General features: G+C 42.4%; 1 protein-coding gene across 2 annotated transcripts in view; it reads right to left on the bottom strand.

Moving 5' to 3' along the window:
• XPO6 (exportin 6) overlaps positions 1-13,301 on the bottom strand; it is a 55,752-nt gene that overhangs the window by 15,984 nt on the left and 26,467 nt on the right. The window contains exons 7-11 of one of the 2 annotated variants that reach the window (XM_032995381.2): positions 9,152-9,605; positions 5,562-5,688; positions 4,676-4,785; positions 2,238-2,346; positions 1,348-1,440 (exon numbers count right to left, since the gene is read on the bottom strand). In XM_032995381.2, coding sequence (XP_032851272.1) covers positions 1,348-1,440; positions 2,238-2,346; positions 4,676-4,785; positions 5,562-5,688; positions 9,152-9,605 — 893 coding nt within the window. The remainder of the gene's footprint in view (positions 1-1,347; positions 1,441-2,237; positions 2,347-4,675; positions 4,786-5,561; positions 5,689-9,151; positions 9,606-13,301) is intronic. The other variant, XM_032995382.2, reaches the window with a different exon arrangement.

Raw genomic sequence — 13,301 nt, 5'->3', positions numbered from 1 at the left:
AAGAACTGCAGGCTTTCACTGTCCAGCATGGGCAAGAGTCATGGCAGCTGCTGCATGCGGTTTTAATTATTTGCTACTGATAGACTAGCCACTGCATTCAACAGCACTGCAGACTACCGTGCAAAGCATGTGTGACTGCTTGAGCATCTCCCACATTATCCAGTATACAAGAATGAACTAATGCAGGGCTCAAGAAAGCACTCACTATCAAGTTTCTAACATGCTGTGCCTAATTAACAGTTGAGCACCTTCGTATAACTGCAGGAGGAGAACTATTTAAAAAAAAAAACCAAAACAGATAGTCTTCCTCATGTTAATGTGTAGCTTTTAGGGAGCCACATGCTCTTCACCATATGACCCATATGTTCACTGTGCTCGCTGAAACAGCTGCTCCATTTGTTTGCCTCTTGCTGACTCATGCCATGACACCACACTGGAGAGGAACTTCTACTTTCATACGAGGACTACCTTGTTCACTACTTCAGAGTTTCTAGTAACAGGCTTCTAGTGCTTACCTCAGCCAGAATGTTTCTTAAATAAAAATATAATTTAAAAAAAAGCAGTTCAGGTCAGGCATCATCTGCCTCTGCAGCAGCACAATTTTCTCTTGTTTCTTGGGAGTATGGTTCAGAGGTCTAGGTATGCAGTATCTTCACCAGAATTAACAGACTTGCTTTGAGACCCCACTGCTATCATTCGTCCTTCTCACCCAGAGAAAAGGCACTAATTACCTCTAAATTTTGGACTCCACTGGCTTACAGCCTTGAGATCTCCTCAAAAAACGTTCATTAAAAGGTTACAAACCCAGACAAACTTTTACACCACCAATTCTAGCATCAGCAGTGGCACTAGCTGGAGAGAAGCACTTATCTGTGTTTATTAGATATAATTCCCAATCGTCCGAGGCGCACTCTTCAGCATTTATATCTAGCCTTTCATTTAAACAAAGATTTCACTCTCCTTAAAACCCTAATAATGACACACTCATCTGCCCAGTTCACAGTGCTGCCTCATAATAGAAAGGCCAAGATAAACAGCAGTGGAGGATTGCTGCCAAATATTTACACTCTGAAAGATGGGAATTTTTAAAGAGCTTGCTTAGTGGCCAGCAAGTAGGACTCAGATGCTCACTGAAGTACTCTCTTCAAAACACACCAAGAGATCTGACAAAGCCAAAAAATCCACATTTTTTCCCCTTCAATTTCTGGTCTCGCCTTGCCAAGGTTTTACATCCAAACCCAAATTTCCCTACTTTTTGGCACTGCGGCCTCCATCAAACAGCTTGCAACAAACTCCAGCAGTTGGTTCTCATTTCACATTGCACTTTTGGTCTGGATAACTACTTACTAGCGTGGAGAAGGCATGAGTTGGCAAGAGCTCCATGACTTTTGCAACCACTTCCAAGCTCTGGCGCAAGTACCGCTGCCACTCAGTCTGCTGCTACAGGAAGAAACACCAAGGTAAGCACAGCACTTCCAGAGGGAAACAGATGGCTTTTTGTAGACTAGGTCTTAATTGATGCTTGGGACTAGCTAGCTCCTTTCCAGAGCTTGGCTTTTGCAGACACCCAGATGCTGAAGAGATACTGCTCTTACGATTCTCATACGCTGCTAGACATCTGATGGAGAATAATTTTGCCAACCCGTGCGTTGGGCGCGTGTGCATATGTTTCCCTGGAGTGATAAGGCACAAGCATTCACTCCTAAAGCACAGTTACTGCTCAGATGACAAGCATCCTTTACGCAGAACAACCTGCCCACCCTTCCCCCTGTGCGCTCTGGCCTCACTCATTTTGGCCACCCAGTCCACTTTTACATTTATCAGTATTGAGATGATATTTATCAATACCAACTTAGAAGAAATAGGCTTAAACGAAAGCACCAACAATACATACAGCTTACAGCTTTTGCTTTAGATATTTCAGCATTTAAATTCCACAGCAACCAGACATGGACACCTAATGCCCCTGATAATCAGAACGTAAGTATCTGTAGTCTTCCCCCATAAGAACCAAGTTAAAAACAAAGGTCCTATCTTTTCAGTGTGACTTTAAGTACACTTCTGTCAAAAGCATTTCATGCTGCTATAAACCTCAAACCCCACAGAGGCTGGAGTGAAGGAGCAGTGTCCAGCTTGTACTCCAAAGTACAAGCTCTGGGAAAGACATTCCAGGTGTTACCAGTGCAGGAGTTAATTATCTGGGTCTGCAGCAATCCTTGTTCAACTCTGCTCCTTACATCATCATCCAGTGTCTCGTCATCCAGCTCCTCCAGCTGTGCCTGGTTATACCTGAACTGGATTCGATTCAACACCTCTGTCAGCAACAGAACCAATGCGTCTTCGTACCTATGACCATGGGGAAGACAGAGCAAGAGCTTGATAAAACAGTTCTGCAGAGATTACAGTGCCCACAGCCCTTCCAGGAAAGGAGACACGTGAAACAGATGACAGTTTAAATTGGCCACTGCAAAGTGCCTGCAGCACAGCTTGGCAGGTTTGTTGAGGAAACACCAAGGAGATGCTGGGATTAAAGTATTGTATCACTCCAGGTCACAAACTACCTGCAAGGAAAGAGCCTTCCAATATCCCTCTACCTCTGAAAGCAAAAGGGAGAACTGTTAGAAATAGAAACAGTCCAAGAGTTCAAAACTGGACAGGTAGGAGTGGTTTGTGGTAGGAGGAACAAGAGCAGATGTACATGAACAGGAGGCACCAAGAGCCTCTTGTTGCTTAAGCTGCTCCTCAGCTGCTCTGCTTTTTGGGCAGTGAATGAGACACAGATGAAACAGGGCAGCAGTACTGCTGCTTCCCTCAAAAAGGGGCCTTCCCTGAGGCTATCTGATCTGCTATCCTCTTTCCCTACACCGTTGGCCAAAGAATCGAGGCCCTGGTCCTCTGAAACAAAGCCAGTACTTTTTCTACTTGCACTGTAACACTGAAAGTATGTCACTGAAACATATCTTTTTATATCTGAGCTTTGAAGCTGGTACAGAGTAGAGAAGACCCTCCTTCTCATTGATCACCTAAGAATAAAGCCAAGTTTCAAAATTAGCTCAAAGCCACTGGAGCACGCAATCATTTCTGGTGACACAACACCAGAGTTCAGGGATTTTGAGGGGGTTTGATTTGACTGTTTGTTTTAAAAACCTTCTTTCTCAAAACAGCTGGGGGTCCGATGCAAAAAGTCATACTCTCTTCTAGGTGAGATCAGGTTGGAATGTTGGGCATTAGCATACACTATCAGAGATTCAGGGCACAATGCAATCCAACTGTCAGACTAGTCCGCTGTGCCACTAAGCAGCTGAAAGCTTGCTGTGCAGGGTGGCTGCGTTACCATCTTTTCCGTAATCAGATGACATAACTCTGGATTTGGCAATTTATCCAGTAGTAAAAGTTGTAATGTGTACAAAATGCAAAGTTTATAAACCACAGAACAGGAAACTTCATCTCTGCTCCAGTGTTGTAACCACTCCAGACTGTCAGACTGCAGTGTTCACATGTGAGAGCATGCAGGAAGCTGCAGCTGAAGAAGTTGTCACTAAGGACAGGTAGTTCTGACAAAACAGTACAAGCTTCAACCACCTATTTTTTTTTTTTTTTTACTTGTTTTACAGTCTGACCTATCTCCTAGAGACAGCTATTGCATGTTTCAATTTCCTCCATAACAAACTAGTTGACACAAAGATAGCACACATTACAGGCACGTTAGCCAGATGAAGAAGAGGAGCAAAACACCAAGGCAGAGTTCAACAGCATTAGGCAGAGAGCAGCAAATTAGGAACAAATTATAACAAAGTTCAAACACTAATACCTACCACTTGAGAAATTAAAAAACCCACAGTTCCCATGCTGAAAGGAAGAGCGCTGTCTGGTGTAAGCTAGTTCCACATTTGTTCTTTGTCTTTATGCTGCCAGGCTGTCTTTCAAAAACCAACCACTCATATTTAATGTGCTCAAGGGAAAGAAGCTTCCTTCTGCACTCAGTGGAACGTAAAATGGCACAAGCCACGGCACATTTAAGCCTCTAAAACTCGAGCAAGAAATCAGTATATTCACCAGATTTTTAAAATGGCAGAGAAGGGACTTTTGATAAAAGAGAGCTACCCATTTCATGACAGCATCTACAAAGGAAGAGCTGCCAACCACTGCTCCACTTGATACACACAACTAGCATCAGAGGTAAGCAAGTGGAACTTGTAACTTCCAAACACAGTCGCTTCAATATTTCTCAGAAACACATCCTCCATTTAAACAGGAGTTTAAAAACCCTAATAAATTTTTTTTTCCCCAATTCATAATGAGTTGTATGAGCTGTGTGAACACTTACTAGGCGATTTACTCTGTGGTCTCCCCCTCTAATATGTGCTAAAATGTGCTCTCAAGCTTGCTAAAATGTGTTACAGTTCTATTTTAGACTGCAAAGCTTTCTTCCTCTGGCTGCTAGGTTCACATACAACATATGTAAGCAACAGTTTTTCTACTCCCAACTTGCTCAGTTTGAATTCTTTTGAATGACTGAAATGTTGAAGTTTACACTTTTTAAACTTTACAATTTTAGAAAAAGAAAGGACTTGACCACACGTGGAGTAAGCAACAGCTTATTTCTTGGTCCTGCCATGGTGACCATGAAGTCTCTTTGCAGCTCTCACATCCTGACAGCTTCCCGACTGCTTACCTGTTGAGTACTGCTTCTTTGTCTGCCAGACGACTTTTAATTTTGCTAGTCAGATAGTCCAAGAAGAGCGTCCAGATGTCTAAGCAAGAAAAGTAACCTTCATGGGTAGGCTGAAATACACCAAAATTCACAATGAGTGTCATGAACTATGGCAAGATTGATTTCACACAATGAAAATACAAATTATCATGCACTTCAATCCATGGGAAGAACTTCTTGCTGTATTGAAAAATTTCTAGATCACTGGGGAGATTCATAGCTGTCCAAAGACAAGCAACATCTTTTGCACAAGGGTGGACACCCAGGAATTATTAGGCTGGTCTCAATATTAACCCATCCCACAGCTTGCTGCATCAGCTTCCAGCAAAAATCTGCTCCCTTATTTCACATGAGGGTGAACAGGGCTGAACTGCATTGTGACAGCTTCTACAGCAAGGTAACACATACCAAAAGTCACAGGGCTTTTTTTTAATACCAAAACTAAAAGGTATGAGGAAACCCTCAGATACCGTAAAAGCAGCAGATTCAGGAGAAAGAAAAGCATCCCCAAACACAAAACAAGCAAGCTAGAGATTTTTCCAGACAACACTGTCCATTCCAAGGAGTAGCAAAAAAATAAAAGCAGAAGCAAAGTTAAAACACCAGACAAGTTGTTCTTCCAAGGTAACTACATGTGACCCCTGTCTCCAATTAAATCCAAGAGCACATTAAGCCATTTCAAAGTCCCCAGCACAACTGGGGAAGTGCCAGTAAGACGAGTTAATTGCTTTTTTTTCTGGGCTAACTTTAGGTTGCAACTTCACTGGGGAAAAAACAAGCTAGCCCTGCTGTACAAGACAACAGAACAGAGAATAGACCAAGGACAAACAATGTCGCAGGGCTGTACCTGATGAAAAGTGTATTTGAACAACAGTGCCAGAAATTCAACCACGGGGAACTGGGAGTAGGATTCAATTCTTCGTAGGTGGACACTCACAAAGAGACGGAGAAAATCCGTAAACTTCTCAATGTAGCTACAAGGAAAAGGAGAAAACACAACTGAGAAAACACAAAGGATGCCACGAGGGAAAGCAATTTAATTGAAATAGTGATAAAATTCACTTAAAATCCTTTCATTAAAAAGAAAGTTATAATTAACAGCCAGTAGAACAATTAAAATATAAAGCCCTGCAACAATTACCTACAGGACGGGCAAACCTTCATTCCATTAATACCTGAAACAGCAGAAAAGACAGTCTAGTCAAAAGCAACTTTAATATTCAGATCAATATAATTGACTTCAACCAGGCCTGCAAATAAGCACAATCCCCCCCACTCTAGAGAAATAATTTAATAGCAAGAGTCACCTTACTGATGTAGATAGGATTAGTGAAATAGATGGTACTACTGAGGAATTCAGCTAGAAGCAAGAAGTTAATGCAGGAGTTAGCAATACATGTTAAATTTACATGAGGTAGTAGGAGAGTTATGGAGTTGAGAGCTGGAAAGGACTGTTTCTTCTGCAGTGCAGATCAACTATCCAAAAGTTTCTGAACTGAGCCCAGGCTTTTGTGACTGAATTAAGACTTTAAGGACAAATCTTCCTTCAAAGCATGGGACTCCTCAATGCTTGGGATTGGACAAAGTGAAGGTACAAAAAGAAGCCTGCTACCAAAATGTCATGAAGTCCAGCAAGAGCACTACCTCAGTGCAAGCACTGGTAGTTCTTCAGTAGCAGCTGGGGGAAAATGAAAAAGCTTGCAGTGGGGTAAGCTTTTACTGGGGAAAAAGAACATGCCCTGCACAACACAAGCTTCAAAGTAAGAAATCATCTTCATATCCATCTACACAGCAACGAGTTAAATACTCTATCGGACCAATGCATTGCAGCATCATTCACAAACAGGAAGAGCTCCAGCAATCCAATGGCAAGGCTATCCATATGGCAAGATCTCTAAAGTGCAAGAGTACTTCAAGTTGTTCTTTTAACTAAAAGGTTAGGCTCAGCAAAGTTTCAGACATGCACAAACAGTCTGGTTTTACTGTACTGTCTTGCTCTTTCCTTCTGCAAAGGTTGGGTTTTTTTGTTTTGTTTCGTTTTTTTTTGGCAGAGGAACCCCACTATTTCTAGTGAAAACTCACTCAAGAGCAGAAGCATTGCCAGCTAACAAAGAGCTGCAGCACTGTTGGTTATTTTAAGTCTACAAAACCACACAATACTTTGAATATGCAAAAAGATTAAATTTCCTTTTTATCTGACACTACCTACTTGACATGAGATCACTAAACATACCTGATCTCACGGATCAAACATTTCAAAAATAAAGCTAGCAAAAAAAAAAAAAAAAAAACCAAAGAGTCCAGATCCAAATCCAAACACCTCCATCCTTTTCATTTTTATTTTCTGAAGAGGCTCTGATCTTCAGAATCAGACCAGCAAAATTCTTACTTGTCCCCTAGCTCTGCCAGCCCCAATGCCTCGTCTGCAACCACCAAGCCACTGCTTGAATCCTTACTAGGCATTTCCCGTATTTTGGGATCTCCACGATAAAGCCAAACACAAATAGCAAAAGACAACTTTAAGCTTACTCTTTCTGGACTAGTTGGGCAGTACCAACTGTTCAAGACCACACTGATTTTGGAACAGAACCAGAAATAACCAGCACCACAAGAGGAAGGGAAGGAACAGGCCCAGGGCAAGCAGGCTCTGAAGATAGCAAACTACTAAAGTTAGTTTCTTCAGTGCCAATTTTTTTCAGGATTTTGTTAGTCCAAGCCAAGATGACACTTTCATGCAAGAAGTTCTTTAGGTTTGGACATATGTATAGCTATGCCCTTTAAGTGGCAAAAGGAAAAATCTTTGCATCCTTTTCCACAGAGAGGACAGTCAGCTCAGAGAAAGCTCCACTCCTCTAGAAGCCAGCTAGATTTTTCCATTCTCCAGAATATCTTAGATCCCTATTTTAGACCTCAGCAATGAGTAAAGAGGAGTCTCACTATTACAGACACCAACAATCTCTGTGGACAACATGTCTAAGTGGCAGAACATAATGATATGGCAATACCATCTCTGTGAAGGCCAGCACAGCTACAGACCTTCCACAGCCTTGCCAGTGAAGGCTGGCTACTTGCTGATGTTTTCTATAAAAGAACAAAGTTAAATAAGAGATTGTGGGTTTCCAGGAGAGCTTTTCTGAAATCCTGAGCATAACTCCTGGCTCTCTGTGCATGTATCTTGTATGCAAAGGTGGCAGATTTCTACAGGTCTTATTTCTAGGAAGTGAGCAATACTGAGTCAGAGCAAGTTAGTAAAAAAAAAAAAAAGAGCAAGTAGAATTCACCGCTAAACAGAAGTCATGATTAATCCAGATTTACCATACCAAAGTTACATGTATATTTAGAGAGATGGAAAAAGGGAACTTTACAGAAGAAAAAACGCAAGTCATCTTCACAAAAGGATCCACAGTTTTCTTCCTTAAAATGTTTTTATATCCACTCAAGAGAAAAAACACACCAACAAAAAAAACCTCAAAAGCTTTGCCGCTGCACCCGGGAATAGAGATTTTTATACAGCAAGCACCAGAAATTTATCTCCACCATCACGTATCCGTAAGCAAGGCACTGAGTCGCGACCTATTTGCCGACGCTAGCACCAGCCTGCCAGCCCTCCCACGGCAGCAGGCCTGCCGCCAGGCAGCACCCCTTCCACCACCCTGCCAACACGGAGTCAACCGCTCAACACAACAGCAAGGCAAGCCTCGCTTTCTCTCCTACGAGCGGGAATGTCCGGTATAAAAGAGTCCAGCTGTTTTTAGGCAACAAGAGTGGTAGTAACTTTCTGGGAAATGACAATACGCGGCCGCCCAAGGTGCTGCCGCTTCCCCGCTGCCTCCAGGCAAACATGCCAGCCAGCCTCTGCGGTGGAACCCTTCACCGCTGCTGTGAAGGGCGGTCCCCAAGCTGTCTTTCGGTGGTGTTTAAAAAAGTAAAAAGAAATAAAAAAAGCAATCAGTCATCATCACATCTCAATGGAGGGTAGGAAACTACTTCTATTTTCTTTCAAGTCATGACTCGCAGAATATCTACCCACTCTTTGTGTGTTTGAGTTTAAGCAGAGAAGGCAGATACCGACCACGAAAGGGAATACTCCAATGCCTTTACCTCACTGAGCCTCTTCTGTTTTCTGTTACAACTGAATGAAGGGCAGGTTCAGCTCTTGTGCCACCTCAGACCTGCAGTCAAACAGTAACGAACGGGGGAAAGGGGAGGAAGAGGACAGGAAAGAATACAAACCTGTGCCACCATGGTCCCTTAGCAAACTCAGCCCCTTACCAGAACCTTACCTGTGGGCACCTACCTTTCTGCCCGTCTCCCCCAGAACAGTACTCTGAAAAAAAGGTGATTAGACACACCATGCATGACCGCAAAATAATAAAGACAATCCTTTACAAAGCAAGAGGCCCTAGCACAGCTACTTAGCTGTTTGCTTGCTCTTACCTTTCATCCAGTTCCTCTAGCCGGCTCTTCACCGTGTGGGCATTGTTCTCCTTGGTAATCTTCTGCAGGAGGTAGAAAGTCTGCTGGAACATTCGTAGCAAATACTCTTCAAACTCCATAGGCACGCAGTTCTTTGACATCAGTTCATTGATGCAAGACATAGCCAGGACGCCAAGCCGGCCACGTTCCTGTCCCAACACGGAGTTCTGGCTGCTGCCGTTGACAGAAGACATCTTCCGCACGCGGGTGTCGCAGCCAAAGCGAGCAAAGTGGAAAATGGTGGTGAGGAGTGAGGGGGTGATACTGGTAGACAAAGGAATCCAACTGAAGAGGTGTGCCAGGCACTCCAGTGCCAGGGAACAGATATATTCACTTTCTGTATCAAGGATAGGGATTGGCTGGTTCAATAATTTGGCTGCACTGGGACTCTGCAACAGGCTACTTAAAAGGTCACCTAGGAAACAGAGCACACATTTGCATTATAAATCAGGGCAATTACCTTCAAGTGGTGCAACTGCCTGTCCTAGCTATAAAGGGAAAGCCATCAGAGCCTCTGGCATTCAGCAACTTGGTACACAAAGATTTGTCTTTATCGGAGATGAACTAGTGATTTCTGTATTCAGAAATTTTCTGAGTTCAGGTCTCATGTCAGATCAGACCAGGTGATCAAACAAGCTAAAGTTTGGCCCTTCTAACCTTACTGGTCGCTTCTGCCTGCATATGACAGCTCACGGATGATGTAAGAGCAGATGTTCCGACTCAGACCAAAAAGCCTATTTAGTATGGTACCTTTTCTCAGTGACCAAAAACCCAGGGCTGGCACAGATCCCATTCCCCAGCCTCCAACCACTTGCATTACAAAGGTTTCCTGAGCCAGGTGGGGTTTGAAGGATTCTGAACAGCCTCAGGATTTATCTTCCATGACTTTATCCAGTCTCCAACTGAAGCCACATGAAATCAGTATTCACAACATCCTGTGACAGAGTTCCGCAGCTTAACTACACACTGTGTAAAGAAGCCTCTTGTTTGGGGCATCAGCTGCTAATTTCATTTCCTACCTCCTGTGTCCAAACAGGGAAAAGAAATAATCTCTTTCCATTCACCTTTTACACATCACTCAGTAGGTTTCTATTGAAATGGAAGGCCTCACTCTCCATTTCTGAGAGAATGAAGAGTACTACTTTTCTCATTACATGGAAGCCATTCAATACCCTCAATCATCTCTACTGCCCTTCTACAAAGCTTTCATTTCTACTCTACACCTAATGATACAGGAAGACCAGAACTGCAGCTGCTGCTCAAGGTGTAGATGAACCTTAACTTCCATACAACAGCACCACGGCAGATACCTATTTTTGACTGCTATCGAGCTGAAATTTTTCTAGAATGATCTGGTATAACACTCAGAAGCTAATCCTGCTTACTGTTTGGAGCCCAGGATTTGGCATGAGAGGAGTATTGCTCTCCCTGCCCAAACACACATTATACTTATCCGCATTGCATTTCACCTTCCGTTCGCCCAGAGACATGTAAGATCTTCCTGCGGGTCTTCAGTCACATCTTCTTTCTCATCATTCTGACCATTTTGGTGCTGCTGACAAGTCTCCTTGTCTCTACCCAGCCCTTTTCCCAGGTCTCTAACAAGTCTGTCCATGAGCACAGCCCCAAGCAGTACTCCACAGGTGACCTCGCTCCTCATGGCAAGAGGGACCATTTCCACTCACCTTTTATCTCCTACCTTCTAACCAATCAACCAACAACTCAAGACAGCCCTTTATCCCTGATGGCCTTTGCTTTCTCAAAAGCTTTTAGTGAAAAGCCTGGTTGAAAGCTTTATGGAAATCCAAGCAGACACCACCAGCTAGGCTGCCCTTCCCCACAGAAGCTGCCCACTAACTCGCAGGCTTCCAGACCACATGCTGAAAACCTATTCACCTGCCTAGGTTATTCAGTACATTTCTCTTCCTTGAGTACAAATAGTCTCTCCACCTTTAGAAATCCACAGGCATTTGCTACATTACAGAATTTAAAGTTTTCTCCAGAAAATCCAAGTAATTTTTTTGGAGAGTGAAACGACCCAACACACTAGTGACAGAAAAACAACAGGTATGATTTACTGAGCTACTTCCAAAGTACACAAAATTATGCATGACGAGCAGATTCCTCTTAAATCTCCATTTTTCATCAAGATCTATGCCTTACATGACTAAATTCGTAACTCCTTGCCATACCTTATCATTGTTTCTTTCTCTTCCACTTTAGAAATTCAAGGCATCCTGCTACTTCAGCTGAATTAGATAACCCTGTGTTTAGTCTTACTATTAAAGCAGCCCCCCGGTAACATTCACAACTACACATATGCTGTACGGCAAGAGCTCTCTGCATTGTGCTTTTACAGAAGCAGACATGTTTCTTTCAAATGTCCGGTCCAGCGAACTCCACAAAAATCAGTGAGAATCAAGATTTCTCATCTTTTAATCCATCAACACCAGAAACTGTAAATTGGGTCCCTGTAACTCACAGCAGTTGGTGTGAGTGCTCTGCACCCAGTTAAATTGCTGAAGCTCAGAGTTTGAAGGATTTGAAGTTATATTTGGTGTCTTTGCAAACAGGTGATAAATTTATAGGATCAACTGCATTCACGCACAAGGAGAAAACTCTTTGTGTGGGGCTGTGATCAGGCTATTTCTGCAGAAGTAAGCAGCAGCAAACATTTCTGTTACTTGTTTGTTTACCATATGTGAGTTAATTTGCCTAAGGAAGAGATTCATCAAGTGAAGGGCTATAAATCATGCAAAGACAACATTCGGAGCTTGAGAGATTATTGCTGAGTAAATTCTATACTGACGCAATAACTCAAATGTTTCCCAACACAGGACATTATCAGAGTTCCTTCACTTAAGTGGTATGAGAAATGAGTTTAACATTGTCTTCAAGGGCTATTTAAAAACTATGCAAGACTTGCAAGTAACCATTTCACTCTGCTTCCCTCTGCAAAAAAAGGAAGCATAGGTTTTCCAAGTTCCTAAAGAGATTTTGGCTCAAACACAAGGTATTAAACATTTATAGGGACTCTGAAGCTTTTTGGAACTTCTTTAATTTCACCTGAATGTAAAGAGAAAAAGGTGTTGGCATCATCTAAGCAACAAAAAAAAAAAAATTGTGTCACCAGTAAACAGGAATATTTTTCTGCATGAATGAAACTCAAATATAACAATATGCAGGTGAAAAGATTTGGTCAGCTTACAAATTTCACAAATTTTAAGGACACAGAAACAATTAACATCTCCAGCACAGAATTTAATGGCGGTTTCACTAAACCCGTGTTTGACCCATAGTTCACCTTCTAATCGTGCATTCATCTCTGCCTGCAAATAAAGGCCAATAGATGTGGAATGCCATGACTGCTTCATGCTGATATCGACGTGTGTGTTGGGCTTTAAGCCCTGTAGATTCTCTGTGTTAGCAACCTCAGTGCTCTTACTCCATTCTGTGGATCTTCCAACCAATCATACCACCAAATAGTGATCCAAGGGACATTTTGGTTAATAAAGAAAAAAAGTTCTTCACAAAGCATAAAGTGAGCAAGCAGTGGACAAGAGGGAAGCACTCAGTGCTCTTCCTTTTGGACTTCAAGAACTTGAAGCACAATTAGTTTTAACATGGAGAAAGTAGTTAAGGCAGAGCACAGAAAAAAAAAAAAAAGAGAAAGTTTCAAATAAACTAGTTTGCACAGACATGACCAAATAAAATTAAGCCTGAACTTCTAAAGGAACTGTCAGTATAGTCTTCATTACTAGCAATTATCTTGAAAATATGCTGTGTAAGAAGTCTGGTTTTCCTGAAAGGGGAGAAAGGAAAGACCCAGAATAGAAATGCAGCATAGATTTACTTTGAGAAATATTATCTAAAGTCACAAGGTGAATGCACAGGTGGATGAAAAGCTGACTCAGCACAAGCACCATCCAGTGATTCATCGAGGAACCGAGACCACATCTCAAATAGGCTTCCACTGAAAACCAGCCAGAATTTGTTCCACTGGCTATTTTTATTACTGCTCTAGACAACAAAACATGGGGTGTATCAGTTTAAGTCACTAGCACCTCAGAACAAACCAGAGTTAAGTTTTTTCCAAGCTAATTGTGGAGCC

The sequence above is a fragment of the Tyto alba genome, unplaced genomic scaffold (genome assembly GCF_018691265.1).
Source record: "Tyto alba isolate M040663 unplaced genomic scaffold, T.alba_DEE_v4.0 Super-Scaffold_28, whole genome shotgun sequence".
Taxonomy (NCBI): domain Eukaryota; kingdom Metazoa; phylum Chordata; class Aves; order Strigiformes; family Tytonidae; genus Tyto; species Tyto alba.
Note: the sequence above shows the minus strand (reverse complement) of the source record. Positions and strands in the feature narration are given on the sequence as shown.